Source organism: Python bivittatus, unplaced genomic scaffold (genome assembly GCF_059951505.1).
Source record: "Python bivittatus isolate LINGU-HERP-01145 unplaced genomic scaffold, Pbiv_v1 ctg000160_np1212, whole genome shotgun sequence".
Classification (NCBI taxonomy): domain Eukaryota; kingdom Metazoa; phylum Chordata; class Lepidosauria; order Squamata; family Pythonidae; genus Python; species Python bivittatus.
In genome coordinates, this window is record NW_028277076.1 from 7,247,381 (window position 1) to 7,261,122 (window position 13,742).

Consider the following 13,742-nt stretch of genomic DNA (forward strand, 5'->3'; position numbering starts at 1 on the left):
AGCCACCTCCTGATGTCAGGGTAGGCCAGATATAGGGTTACAATAACACAATCTTGCAAGTCTGAATGTGCTTCCCCCCTCCCTCCCTTTATCTTCACGAGAACTAGGAGGGTCTTGTCTGAGACGCTTTCTCAGGTTACAGTTCTGGCCTGGACTCCAGTTTCTTTTATCTGTTTTCTTGGTTGCAGCTCTTCCTCCTGTTCCTCAAGGTTATTCCTGCTTCCCATTATATCTTCATGCAACATAGAAGTTTTCTTTCACTTTTCCAGGGAAAACACCATGGTCCACTGGAGCTTCAGTGAGATGAAGGCTCTGTTGTGTGAACATGAACTTGGCGAAAAGGAACAGGGATCCAAGGCAGGGCAAGGGAACGAAACTCAATATCCAAGCTCTGAGCAGGAAAGGAAGTTCAACCTGGAGCCGCTAGAGGTCGCCCAATTTCTGCCTCTTACATTTTGGCCACCCACATTTTTAGGGGTAAATAAATATTCAGTTTAGGAAGGGGGGGGGCGGGGCTGAAAAATTCCAAAAAAGAGGCAAAGTCTTGAAAGTTAAAACTTGACATTAAAATGAGCAAGGACCAGCATTATTAAACAGGCAGTGATTCGTATGAAAGATGGATCATTTAAGAGCACCCGAAATGTTAAGAGTCACCTATTTGTAGCAGCAAAGAGAGATTTTCTTTTTTTAATCAAAATCTTTTGAGATTTCAAAGATTTCCTTGAAGAATAAAGGTGAGTTTTGACAGGCATTTGCTTTGCCCTGAGAAAAGGTGGTTTTGAAGGCCGCCTCTTCATTTAAAGCTAACATTTTGTTGAATTCTTCCCTCAAATAGATTTTTAAGAGGGGGGCGGGGATCTCATTGAGTCACAAAACGGACCAAAAAAATAGCCTGGTTTAATGATGGTTTGGGTCACTCTCTGCATTTGGCTGAGGACGTTGCGTGAACCCCACAACTCCTGTGATAAACCATGGTTAAAAGAAACTATGATTGGAGGGGATGGACGAACCTGGCTATTCCCATCTTCCACTTGTACTAATTCACCTTCCATGTTTGTCGGTCGGTTTTAAGAGCTCGGTTGCTTTTTTCCAACAAGAGGGGGGTCCCAACGGCGGCCTCCTCTATCCTCCGTCGCCGTGGGTCACCAAATGCCGTGCAGAAATTTTCTGCCAAGAGGAAAGCAGGAAGCTTGCAACGGAGGAAGATTGCATAATATTCCCCCAACAGAAAGCCTTGAAAATGGTCCCTCGCCATGGTCAGCGTGTAAGGAAACCAAATATCTGGATTCCGAAATATTCCTGGAATGAGGAAAGCAGTAAACGCCCCCAGCCCTCAAAAAAAAAAAAAACCAGCAATCTGCTACAGGAGCAAAGTCAGAAGGATTGCCTGAAATCAGGCCCCAGGAGCCCCTCAGAGACGCCCCATTGCAACCCCACCCTGTGGCTGTCGGCCAGGATGGTTGGGGAATGATGGGAGGTGTAGTCCGAGCTTCAGGTCGGGGCAAGCTGAGCCTAGCCCCCTAACATCAGAGCCCCCCAAGGGGGAGGAGGGAGATTACACTTCGTACTTCTGCAATCCCCCCTCCCCGTTCCCGCATGGCCACAATGGGGAGCCCTGTCCCCTGTCCCGGGAGATGGGGCCTGGAGTCCCTCCCTGGCTGGGCGTGATGGGAGGTCAGCGCCTTCCAGGGAGGGAGCACCCTTCTCCTCTGCCGTGGGAGATGGGGCCTGGCGCCTCTCCCTGGGTGGGCACGATGGCGCTTGGGCTCAGAGGGCACGGAGCGCGCCCGGCCCAGAACGACGGGCCTTGCCCGCCCCCCGCAGCCGGCGGAGGAAGGCAGAGGGACCTGGCTGCATCCGGCGGGGCGGGCGCCAGCCTCCCCCCTCGCCCGGGCTCGGCGGCGGCAGGAGCGCCAGGCGGGCGGCAGGGCGCGCTGTGGGCCGGACTGGCCCTGCTTGGCGGCGGCGGCGGCGGCGGCAGCACCGGCGCGGAGGGCTGGAGCAGCAGCGGGAGCCGCGCGGAGCTCGCCGGCCGCCTGCGCGTCCTCCGCCCGGGGACCTGCGAGCGCCGAGCCCGGCGGCGGCGGCGGCGGCGGCGGCTGAGCAAGCGGAGGCGCCCGGCGCGGCCGCGCCATGTCCGGCAGGGTCGAGAAAGCAGGTGGGTGGCGCGCCGGGCCGGGCCGAGCCGAGCCGAGCCAGGCAGGCCTCGCCCGCCGGGGGACGATCCGGAAGGCCGGCCGGCCGCGGGAGAGGCGCCGGCGGCCGCGGATGATGGGCAGCGGGCGGCATAGCGCTCCGGCCTCCTGGAGGAAGCCCTTCTCGGCCGGGGCGTCGGGAAGGAGGCAGCCTCGCTCCCCCCGAAGCCCAGGACGAGCGTGCAAGGCGCCGGGTGTGCTTTGCACGCGCAGCGGTGCGCTTAGAGCCCCGCGCCTTCGAGGGAGGGGGGCTTGGAGGGTCGGCGGCGGGGGGAGGCCTCCCGTGCACGTGCGGAGCGGGGCCGCGAGCCTGCTGCCTGCGTGTCCCCGTGCGCGCGCCCGCGCGTGTGTGAGTGTGAGCGTGTGCTGCGCCTAAGGTGGGGGTCGCCGGCAGGGGAGATGCCCCGCCCGCGTGCCCCGGCGGGGCAGAGGTCTCAGGGGCCCACTCGTGTCTCGGGCGCGCGTGTGCCGTGCCCGGCTCTGTAGATGCGCGCGCGGGAGGCGCGCCAGCCCCGGGCCGTGCAAGCCGCCCGCGATTGTGTCTCGTGGGTTTGCGTGTTGCATTGTGGCCGACGCCGGCGTTTGTGTATACGGGAGTTTGACTCCGTTGATCGATGTGGGCGTGGAAGGTGCGTGGAGGCAACAACTGGGTTACATCTCAGCCTTTTTCGTTTCCTGTTTGGGCGCCTTCCCCAAACATCGGCGTTAACATTTGAAACATTATTTCCCTCGTGGCAACAAAGTAACCCCGAGATCAATGCGAAATGCGGCCGGAAAGCCTTCGAGAAAAGATGGTTATGGGTCCTTTGTGGACAGCTGTTCAAGTGCAGAAGTTTAATAGATAACACTGTGTTTTATCGCTAAGGCGTGCAAATGTGCATTTACACGAACGCCTGCCTGGGTGTAACTGTGGAGAGAGTGTTCTGTATATTTGTAGGCCCCGGTTATAACATCTGTGTTCTACGCCTCTTTACCAACTGGATACCTACTTACGGGTGAAATGCACATCTGTGTGTGTGTGTGTGGGTGGGTGGGTGGTGTGTATTTAGCGTAGGAAGTGTAAGTGTATATAATGCCCGAGCCACACATTTCTGTAGGTAAGTGCATTATGTATCGACATGCGCACCTCTCAGATGAAGACGGTGGCTTCTTGGAAGAACGTGTGCATATTTGCATGGAAGTTGAATATCAGGAGCTTGGCACTTATCTGTGCTTTTTTTACATTTCTGGTTCATTGTTTTAACTGTTTTGAATTTTATGAGAGTTTGTTTTCGTAAGCCGCCCAGAGTCGTGTATGTGACATGGGCACATATAAATAATAATATTTATTTTTATTTATTATTATTATTATTATATAATTGTTAGTATATATTATATTTATTATATTATTATAATTATATAATAATAATTATTATTATTATTATTTACATGGATTGGCCACCCAAATCCGGTGGACTCTGGTGATGGATCGAAACGGAATGAAATAAAAAACTGAAAAAGATAAACCTTATCTGTGGAGGCATCTGTGTACATAATCTCTCTGTATCTATGTATCTATTGATAGACAGACAGACAGACATATACATACCTTCTGGAACATTTTACCACCGGACACCAGTTTGGCTCCAACCTGGAAGACATTAAAAACGTGCCTGTTTGTTTAGGCATGAGGATCCTGAAGTTAGTGAAGCCTGGGTGGGATTATATTATATTATGATATGATATGATATTTTTTGCTCTGGCTGCTGTTCGTTTTTGGAATTATATGTTGTGATTTGTGCCCTTCAATTTTTTTTCTTTTATTGTGGTTTTTGCTTCAGTTTTGTTCGCCGCCCAGAGTCCCTGTGGTGCGAGGGATGATCCTATAAATTGAAATAAATAATTAAAATACTTACATGCATGCATTAGTATTGTATCTGTATACATAGGTATTTACAGACATTGTTACACACCTTAATGCATGCAATTATTGTATTCATTAATCATTTTATTGGTTATTATTTATTGATTGTACATTATTGTATCTGTATACATTATATAGTATACATATGTTATACACATTAATATATGTTGTCTATACATATGTATTATTATTATTATGCCTCTAAGTCAGTCTTAACTCTTGCAGACTGCCTGGGCAAGTCCCTGTCATTGCTTTGGCAACATTTTTGGAAATGCTTTGCCCTGGCCTCCTCCTTCCTGGGGCCGAGAGAGAGGGACTGGCCCAAAGTCACCTAGTTGGCTTCATGCCTAAGGCAGGACTAGAACTCATGGCTTCCCGGTTTCGAGCCTGGTGCCTCAAACCACTACACCAAACAGGCTCTCTTGATAGACGTAGATGATTGATTGATAATATGCCGTCAAGTTGGGGTCAACGCTTAGGGGTTGGAAGACCTGAAGGACCAAGTGAAAGACAGAGAGTCATCTGTCAAAATCTATCTGTGGGGTTGCTAAAAGTCAACCCCGCTGTACAATCAATCAATGCACCTCTTTATAACGGGTTATAAATCTGTACAATTCATTCACGCTTGGCACCGTCCTGCTTCGACTGGGAAGAACTGTTTGCACCTCCCTTCTGCCCCGCCATCCATGAAGTCTTCCTCTTGGGCATGGAATAACAATTCTATCCATCTCCATAGCCCTAGGGCCTTTCGCTATGGATGAGATGAAGCGCTTTCCCTCGGTCGCTGAATCAGCAGAAAATTATACCAACATGGCATTTGGGCTGCCTGTTGCTTACTCCTCCCTTGTTCCTGGCCCTGCCTATCCCATCTTCCCTCCAGGCTAACGGATGACCAAGCCCAATGCATTTTACACGCCTTGAGCTGCGCTCAGATGGTGTCAGAGGATGATGAAAAGACAGCTTTAACTCTGATACAGCGGAAGGACAATTTAAGCCTGTCTCAGTCATGGGCTGGGGATGAGATGATGATCATGCTGTGGGGACCGTGCCGAAGAAAAGAGGATGACAGGTTTCTATTTGGTTAGTTGCAAGTGGGGAAGGCCTTGTCTTGTGGGAGAAGAGAGTTACTACCCAAATCTTATGTTATGGACTTCTGTGGTGGGTCACCTAAATCATTCAGGCTTAATAAAACTTTAAGTGTTCTTGGCCAGTTTTGACAAATGGTCTCCCATCCCTGGAGCAGGGAGTGGAGGAGGAATTATACGACACATTCAGTAACCCAATAGGCTGAGGGTTCACACAACCCCTAAGCCACTGAAAAAGCTAATCCATGTTGTGTAAATCCACCCACTCGTCAGATACGTGTTCAGATATTTGTGGGTAGTGTGTAGCAAGGGAAGGAGAGGAGTCTTGTGTTTTGGCTCAAAGTTTATATAGAATTTACTATTATAGAAGGATCACAACTGAAGGATTTCTAAGTTTTTCCACTGTTTTCAGTCTGCAGCCTGAATGGAGACATGCTTCAAGGATGGGTCGTATCTCAAGCAAATTGGGGGGAAATTATTTTTCCAGCTTTTGAAATGAAAACATGGAACAGATTTTTCCCCAACAGGAGGGGGGGAAAGTATTTCTCAGGTGCAGATCCACTGTAGTTTCTGACTTCCTCTCTTGTGGATTGAGGAAAGGAATAGATTCTAAGTGTGAACTATGCAAATTTTCACTTTTTTTTTTTTTTTTGCAAACTAAGCTTTGCAAAACCCCTGCCTGAAATCTGTTTTTGCTGGGCCTGAGAACGTTTCGATTTGTGGCACTTATTAAACAACAGGAAGCAAAGCTGCTAATGAGCGTTTTGGACAGTAAATGAAGGTTGATTTTATATATGCAAATTCATTTCGGAACAGAATAGATTCTGCTGGAATTCCACGTTTGGGTTCCTTGTTCCCCAGAGGGCGGGATCTGGTTGAGTTTTTTTGTCTACATCCTGGGGGGGAAAAGGGTTAAAAAGATGCTGTATTCCTGAACTGATTAATAATAATTAATAATCCAGTTCAATAATTGAGTTCACTGCTCCTTTTTGATGCACCCGGGGTGTTATATTTAGAGATTCAATTAGTGTTTTGCTAATCAAGCAGCACATTTATTTGGGTTCATTATGCAGCTTTTTATTGGCAGGGGGAAATCAATGTGGTGTTGTCTTCTGTGGGGCAAGGACTCGCTAGATACCTTCTTGGGGAAATGTTCGGCAATGGTGTGGTACCACACATGGCTTCTTCTCAGTTGACCAGCTGTGGCTTAGACCATTTCAGATCCATCATGGGGTTTGGAAGAATTAGATGCCCACTTTAGATGGTGTTAGGAAGTTGGGATTTCTGCAACGGCTTTGGAAATGGTCTGTGAGCTTCGGAAGGCATTCGCCAGCTTGGACAACACAGTGGAAAGCAAAACCAGGTGGAATAATCTCTTTTTTCTTTTTCTTTTTCTTTCTTTTTCTTTTTTTTCTCTTTGTTCCCCTCCCTTCCTCCCTTCCTCCCTCCCTTCTCTCCTTCCTTCCTTCCTTCCTTCCCTCCTTCCTTCCTTCCTTCCTTCCTTCCCTCCCTCGCTCCCTTCCTTCCTTCCTTCCTTCCTCTCCTTCCTTCCCTCCCTCCCTCCCTCCCTTCCTTCCTTCTCTCCTTCCTTCCCTCCCTCCCTCAAATACAAGAAGAAGGTAGAATTCCTTCCAGGTTTTTCATTCTGTTCTTTCAAGGCGGAAGGACAGAATACCCAAATCTTCAAAGCCTGTCCAAGTTTTGTTTTGTATAAAACAAAAAGACTTAATGATCAGGGATAATAGAAGTTGCTGTCCACCAGCCACTGGTGTGGATTCCATTAGAACAAGGCGGACCCATAGTGATTAGGCACTATGGGGACCGAATGAAAGTAAGGAGAGGCAGAACAGTACATCATGCAGAGCGGTGGCAGGCCGCCTCTTCTGCGATTGAGCTTTTTAATTTATTTCCTGGTTCTTGCTTGGGGGTTGCAGATCAACACGTTTGCTCTGACTTTGCTATCTCCATGTAGCAAGAGGTGCAGCGCTCAGTTCCCATGAATGTGGATGAATGTGTGATCCATTCAAAGGGCAGCAAGTTAATGAGTGATTATCTAATTTCCGCTCTCGGCCCATCCTCTACTTTTGCTCAGCCTATGCAGGAAAGCCAGAAATGATTTAGTTCTGGCGGACACTGAATGCTGGCATTTTGTGTGAGCGAACGAGGTCAGCCGGTGCTGAAAATCCTGTGGATTTAATCTAGAAACATGGCATCAGTGTGCTTTCCTCTGCATAGGTTAGGGGCCCAAGGAGGTGATGTTTAAATGGTATGACAAGGGAAGGGCAATTTTGAGCTGGTGGGGAGGGGAAGCAGGGCAAGAAGACAGCTGGAGCTCGCTGGAATGCAAAACAGCTGAGCAAAGCTTTAAGCAAAAAGCTGAAATTGGAAACAATTTCTAAATTTATTATCTGGGTGTGGACTGTCCTTTGGTTTCTGGGTCACAGAGAAGAGAGACTTGGCTCTCTTTCCAAAAAAAAATAGAGAGAGTGGTATGTCCTGAGTGGAGAAAGTTTTTGTGACCCCGAACCTGTAATTTATTTTTGCTAGAATGCTGCTTTCTGGATTTTTCACTGCTTGGAAAGATGACCGGTCCTTTTTCACCGGTGAAGCAATCCACTAACTGGGTGGTTGAGTTTATTTAGCACTTGGTTTGCATTTTTAAACGTTGAGTGGTGGAATTTACGTTCTGTCCTGTGGGCACCACGTCTAGACGGAAATTTGTGCCCTTGCTGAAGTAGCTGCTTCAGTGGTAGAAGGGGGATCTCTTTGGAATGAAGATGGTAACACACGCTTAGGGAGGGCGGGATCTCAGCTCTTCCCCAAAAAATGCTTCAGATTTTTCTTCCTCTGATACTTACTGACCCCCAAATGATCAGAAAACAATTTTTTGGAAGAGCTGAGATGATACTTCAGTTGGATGGGCCTGGGAGGGTCTCAGTTCACCCCTCCCCTTGTGCTTATGTTGATGCCTACAGAAATTTGAACACCTTCCATCTCAAGTTCTTCTTCACTTTTATTGGTGGTGTCCTGGCATTTTGGATAATGCAAGGGCAAATGGCTTGCCCTACTACCTTCTTTCTCTAATTGCTGGCACCCCCCTGGAGCTGTAAGAAATGCTCCAGGGTTCTTCCAGGTCTCCCAGGATGGGTCAACTTCAATAGAAAGTTGAGTTTCCCAACAAGGCATCTGTCTGATGACCAAGTGAAATGTCAAAAATTGGAGAGGGAAAGAAAGGTGTGAATTCTTCTCCTTCCTTGCTCCATGCCAGAAGAACCCAAAACTATAAAGTGGGAGAAGAAGGTCCCTATGAATAGGTGGGTGACAGAGAAGAAAGAAGACTTGTTACTCTGGATAAATTAATATTTGAACTGGGGGTTACCTTCTGCTGATATGATGGTCAATATATATGTTGAGTTCTGCTGTTCTATAATAGCTAGATTCTCAGTTTGCCAAATAACCCACAGTTGGCTGGTTTATTCATAGATCCTACTAAGCTCTGATTTGTTTAACTGTGGCTTGATGTCTAAGCCAGCTTGCCTGAATGGCTTGCAAACTGCATATCGCACTTGGCCCTGAACAAGTGAATCCCATCCGTCTTAGCATGATGTGGGAAGTTAAGATGGGATCAGAGATGCTGGCTCAGTCAGTTGGGGGGGGGGGGCAGGGGAGAAGATTCAGAGGCTCAGACAAGAGCTAAGTGTCCCAAACCCCAGATTCTCACATAGCTTGGATTAAAATCCCAAGGTAAGGTGTCCTGGTTTAATTTGTCTTCTGAAGAACTGAACTGGGAAAATAGAGAACAAGGGAGGAACTTATCTGGGGAGCTTTTATCTCCCAGGATTATTCCTGGGGCGGGAGGTATTCCTAGTCCTTGTTTCCCCCCAAGAAATCTTTAGAAATTGATAGCCAGCAAAACAACAGAGAAGTCATTCTGTTATTTGCAACCATTTTGAAGAATTGGAAAGATCTGTGTAGTAACTGGGGAAAAAAAAACCTCCCATTTTGGGGGGGACTTTCTTAATCTAGGGTTGACTTATTTAGTTAAACCAAGAATGGACAACATGAGCTCACATGGATATTTCCAACCACTCAACCTGTTTTGTGGTGTCGCTTGTCACCTTTGAGGGTCACGATGTCATCATCACTGTCATCATCATGGTCATCATCAGCGTGTGTTCTCTCTATCTTGAGATGGAAATCAAACCAAAACTGAGTTGAGACCTCAAGTCGGCTTGGTGTAGGTAGTCTGACCTCGGAAGCAACACAGGCTTGGGCCTGATTGGAGATGACTAGGATTTCCCCAACCTGTAAGCTGGATGGGAAAGTTGAAAAAAACCACCCTAAAACGAGTGAGTGGGCAGTCACTTCCATTTTGCTGCCAAGAAGACAAGATAGACATGTCCATGTAGCCACCAGAAGTTGACCTTTAGTTAAGAAGAAACTCAATTAACTAAACCGCATCCCTTCTCTTCCCCTCTTCACCCCATCCTGTCCCTTCCCTCCTTAAAGAAAATTGAGAAAATCCTGCCTGCCCCCTTTGCTACACTCCAAATAATCTGTGCATCCTTCTTCCAAATGCTGTGATGTGCAAACATTTTAGAAATTGCTTGGCTGTTCGCTCTCTGCAGCTCTAGCTCCTTTTAAGACAGCTAACAATTGCAATTCTTTTTGGGGGGGGCGGGGGGGGAGACTGAAAGAACAGAACAGGCTAAGAGCATTTCATGCAAAAAGAGGATAGAAAGGTCTCCAGTTGGCGCTTGCCCTCCAGGGCGGACCGTTTCCAGGTGTGTAATGTGCGTTTTCTAGCCTTGCCAATTGCTTGCAAACTTGGTCCGAAGAAGATGCACTCTGTATTTTGAATTGTTGTTTGAAGTTGCTGGCTTGACCTGCAATAAAAGTGGGAATCAATCGTTTGAAAGTGGAACTCAAGACGTTATCTTCTGCGCTTACTAGACAGGGAGATACATTTGGCCCAACGGTATGGCTCAAATACTTCGATAACAAAAACATTGAGTTTTGTTTTTAGAAATGAAGAAGGGAAATCAGCCAGCCTTCTGGTTTTCCTTTGTTTCAATTTTTTTTTAGATTTCCAAAGAATTCCTTCGCTTAGAAGTAGAGCATCTTAGAGATTGACTCATGCAGAGAGACCATGGGCAGATAGATCTTGGATTACAGTTTTGGGATTGTTCGGTGACAAACCCTTTTATCTTTGTAGTCTTCCTTTCCTCTCTGTTGGGGAGGGCAGGCTGTTAATCCCAGAGTCTATGGGTAACTCATGCAGAGATACAGCAGGCAACCTCAGGTTGAATTTAGGAATCGTTGCACTGGGTTATAGCTGGCTACTGTCATTCTAGCTCAAGCTTCTTGATGTTCTCTTTTGTTGGATGGGCAGGCTACACTGGGAGTGTTTCCATATGACTCATCCAGAGTTGCGGTAGGTAGCCTCCTCCATGGAACAGAATTTAGAAATTGCTTTGTTCGATGATAGTCTTCTCCAACTTTCTGCTTGAGGTGGAGGGAAGTGTCTTCTCTTTGGCTAGGGTGATCAATAAACCATCTCACCAAGATGTTGGAAATTAAGAAATGTACCCCGACACCCTGGAATCGGCCACCGTGGAAGAAAACAGTGTTGACACGCACAGGGGACTGTCTTCTCCAACCTTACCTGTGCTTCATTAGCTTCAGCCATAAATGCAGATCATCTGTTAAGAGCTGGAGATCCTGCCTTTCCATTTTGCCCCTGGTTTGATGGGCAGGGACAGATTTGTGCCACGCCGTCAGAGGTGATGCGAAGATCTAACGCGGGAGATCCGGATTGATTGGCTGGATCAAAGGCGTGACTGATATAAAGCTCACTGATTGGTCTCGGCCGAGTCGCTGCTTAATCTTCATCCAGGTAAGCCGCCCTCTTTCCAGCCGAGCCTCATCTTCCAAGGGGCCCCTTTGGCCTCCAACTTTGAGTTCATTTTCTGGGGCAAAAAAACCGACCATTTCTACTTTCCCCCAAAATTGTTTCTTGGTCATGATTGCTTCTCTTCAGTCTAGTCTTCCATTCCTTTTTGGTGGTGGTGTTTTGCTTCCATGTTTCCCACCCTGCCTGGCCTCACTTCTCTCATTCTGGCCTTTCCAAATTGGTATCTTCTAGATGCCTGCTGGGCTGGAGAATATGGGAGTTGTAGTCAGTCATATCCCCGAAGCACAAGGAAGGCTGCTTGCCTCATTCCCTTAACCAACCTTCCTTCCTTCCCTTCCCTCCCTCCCTCCTTCCCTTCCTTCCTCCTCTCTTTCCTTCCTTCCTCCTCTCCTTCCTTCCTTCCTTCCATCCATCCATCCATCCATCCATCCATCCATCCATCCATCCTTCCTTCCTTCTGGTTTCCTTCCTTTCTCCCCCCTCCCTCCCTTCCTTCCTTCCTTCCTTCCTTCCTTCCTTCCTTCCTTCCTTCCTTCCTTCCTCCCTCCCTCCCTCCCTCCCTCCTTCCTTCCTTCCTTCCTTCCTTCCTTCCTTCCTTCCTCCCTCCCTCCCTCCCTCCCATCCATCCATCCATCCATCCATCCATCCATCCATCCTTCTGGTTTCCTTCCTTTCTCCCCCCTCCCTCTCCCCTTCCTTCCTTCCTTCCTTCCTCTCTCCCACCCTCCCTCCCTCCCTCCCTCCCTCCCTTCCTTTCTTCCTTCCTCCTTTCGCCCCATTTTTTTCTTTTGGCCAGTTCTCATCTTAATCCTTCCCCATCCTTTCCACTTTCTGTCTCTTTTAATTCATCCAAAATTGCTTTGCCTTCATTTTGCAGCCCAATCAAAAGAATTTGGTTGGGTTCCCCCCTCTGAATTTCTCCTGGATCTTCATTGTAGCTGGCCACCTCCCTCGGCTTCTGCCTCTTCATTTTTTAGATTTTTCCAGCCGGCAGCCTTGTAGCATCAGCGCTCTGGTAGCCCCTTTAAAGGTTTCTATTAATGGTTCTTCCTCTTCCTCTTTTCCTCCTTTCTTTTCTGGTGCTTCTCTTTCCTTTTATTCCTTTAGCCTCCCCTATCGTGTCACAACAATGATTTACAACAGTATTGTTTGCCCGGCATTCTTTCTGGTGAATGGGTATCCGCTTTCTGAAACCACCCTGCTGAAGCGAAAGCATTGTTCATGGCTCTTGGGTGTGGGTTGTAAACAATTGATCTCCTCCAGTTTTTTTTTAAACTCCTTCCATTGATAAATCCTGCTATCTTCATTAAGCATGTAAACAAAACGGGCTGTTTTCTTCCTCCCAGAATGCTTCCACAGTTGTGGGGCTCGGCCATACGGCTTGGGAGTCAAAGCTAAACTGTTTTACGACTTCCTTTCGTGCCCCCAAGATGTCGTTGACAGTCTGGCTTCTCCAAGAAGAGAAAGCAAGAGAGCCTCCTTCAAAAACCAAAAGGAAAAGACAAAATAAATCTGAGCTGAACTCCAGCATTATGCATATTTGCAGCCCTTCAGGGTGGGCACTCCAAGAAATACTAGAACTCTACTTTATTGTTAAAGGATATAATAACAGAACCTTGAAAGCTGGACAGGGTTCCCCCTTCCGTCCCTCTTATACCAAAGAGAATCAAGGTGGGAAAATCTTGAGTTTCTTTCTCACACTTCCCATTTTTCCAGACTAAGCTCATATTTGGTTAAGAGTCTCTGCTGCTTTTCTGTCATTGTTGCGTTCCTCTGCACCTTACATGGACCCTTTACTATTATTTGCATTGCAACCATTTTTCTTGTTGCTCTCCCAGTTTTTTTGCTTCTTCCTTCTGTGTGTGGAACTATAGTGTCATTTATTTATGATTTATGGTTATTCGAACTCTCTCCCACCTCTTCTTCAGGAGCTCAAGCCTGTGCATTCTTTCCTCTATTATTCCCCATAATGGCTTTGCAAGTTAGGTTCAGTATGGGGATTTAGGTTCTCCCTTTCTGTTTAGGCTTCTGACTTGCTTTCTGCCTTGTTTGTATATGGATTGCATCTTTTAATCCTCTCTCCAGAACTTCTAATATTCTAGAATGCTTAATCTTGCACATAGTGTTCCTGGTCCAGACTTAGAAGCTAAGTAGGATCAGGACTGGTTAGTAATTGGATGGGAGACCACCAAAAGAATCCCAAGGAGGCAGGAGAAGGAAGTAAAAAAAAATTTTTTTAGAACAAAACAATAGCAAACCAGGTCTGTATTTTCCCAAGAAAACTCCATGGGGCTTCCGAGGAAGTTACTAAAAACCAAGTTGGTGAAGAAAGATGGAAGGAGGTGGATGGGTTTAGCCTTAATAACAGATGACCAAGGAACATTCTTCAGTACTTGGAAGGGTGTCACCTAGAAGTCATTTTCCACATGTAGAAGAATGGATTTAAGTTATAGGAAGGTAAATTCTAATGGAATGCTTGAAAAAGAAGTTGCTAATAGGAAGAGCAGTTGGGTAGCAGAACCAATGACTCAGAGAATGACTCCCATTCAGTCAAGGGACTGTAAATTTTCCCCCAGCTCAGTCAAGCATCTTCGTAGCCAGATCCCACTGGCTTTTGAATTGGAAAGTTCATTGTGGATCTTTCT

The 13,742-nt window shown here is 47.2% G+C and overlaps 1 protein-coding gene across 6 annotated transcripts in view; it reads left to right on the forward strand.

Annotated features, from left to right (window-relative positions):
- The first annotated feature begins 1,832 nt into the window (after positions 1 to 1,832).
- The window catches only part of RAPGEF1 (Rap guanine nucleotide exchange factor 1), a 76,473-nt gene continuing 64,563 nt past the window's right edge, over positions 1,833 to 13,742 (forward strand). The window contains exon 1 of one of the 6 annotated variants that reach the window (XM_088147067.1): positions 1,833 to 2,158. In XM_088147067.1, coding sequence (XP_088003193.1) covers positions 2,134 to 2,158 — 25 coding nt within the window. In that variant the 5' untranslated portion in view covers positions 1,833 to 2,133. Of the gene's footprint in view, positions 2,159 to 4,973; positions 5,179 to 9,936; positions 11,080 to 13,742 lie in introns of those variants that run through there. The other 5 variants (XM_088147065.1, XM_088147070.1, XM_088147069.1 and 2 more) reach the window with 5 other exon arrangements.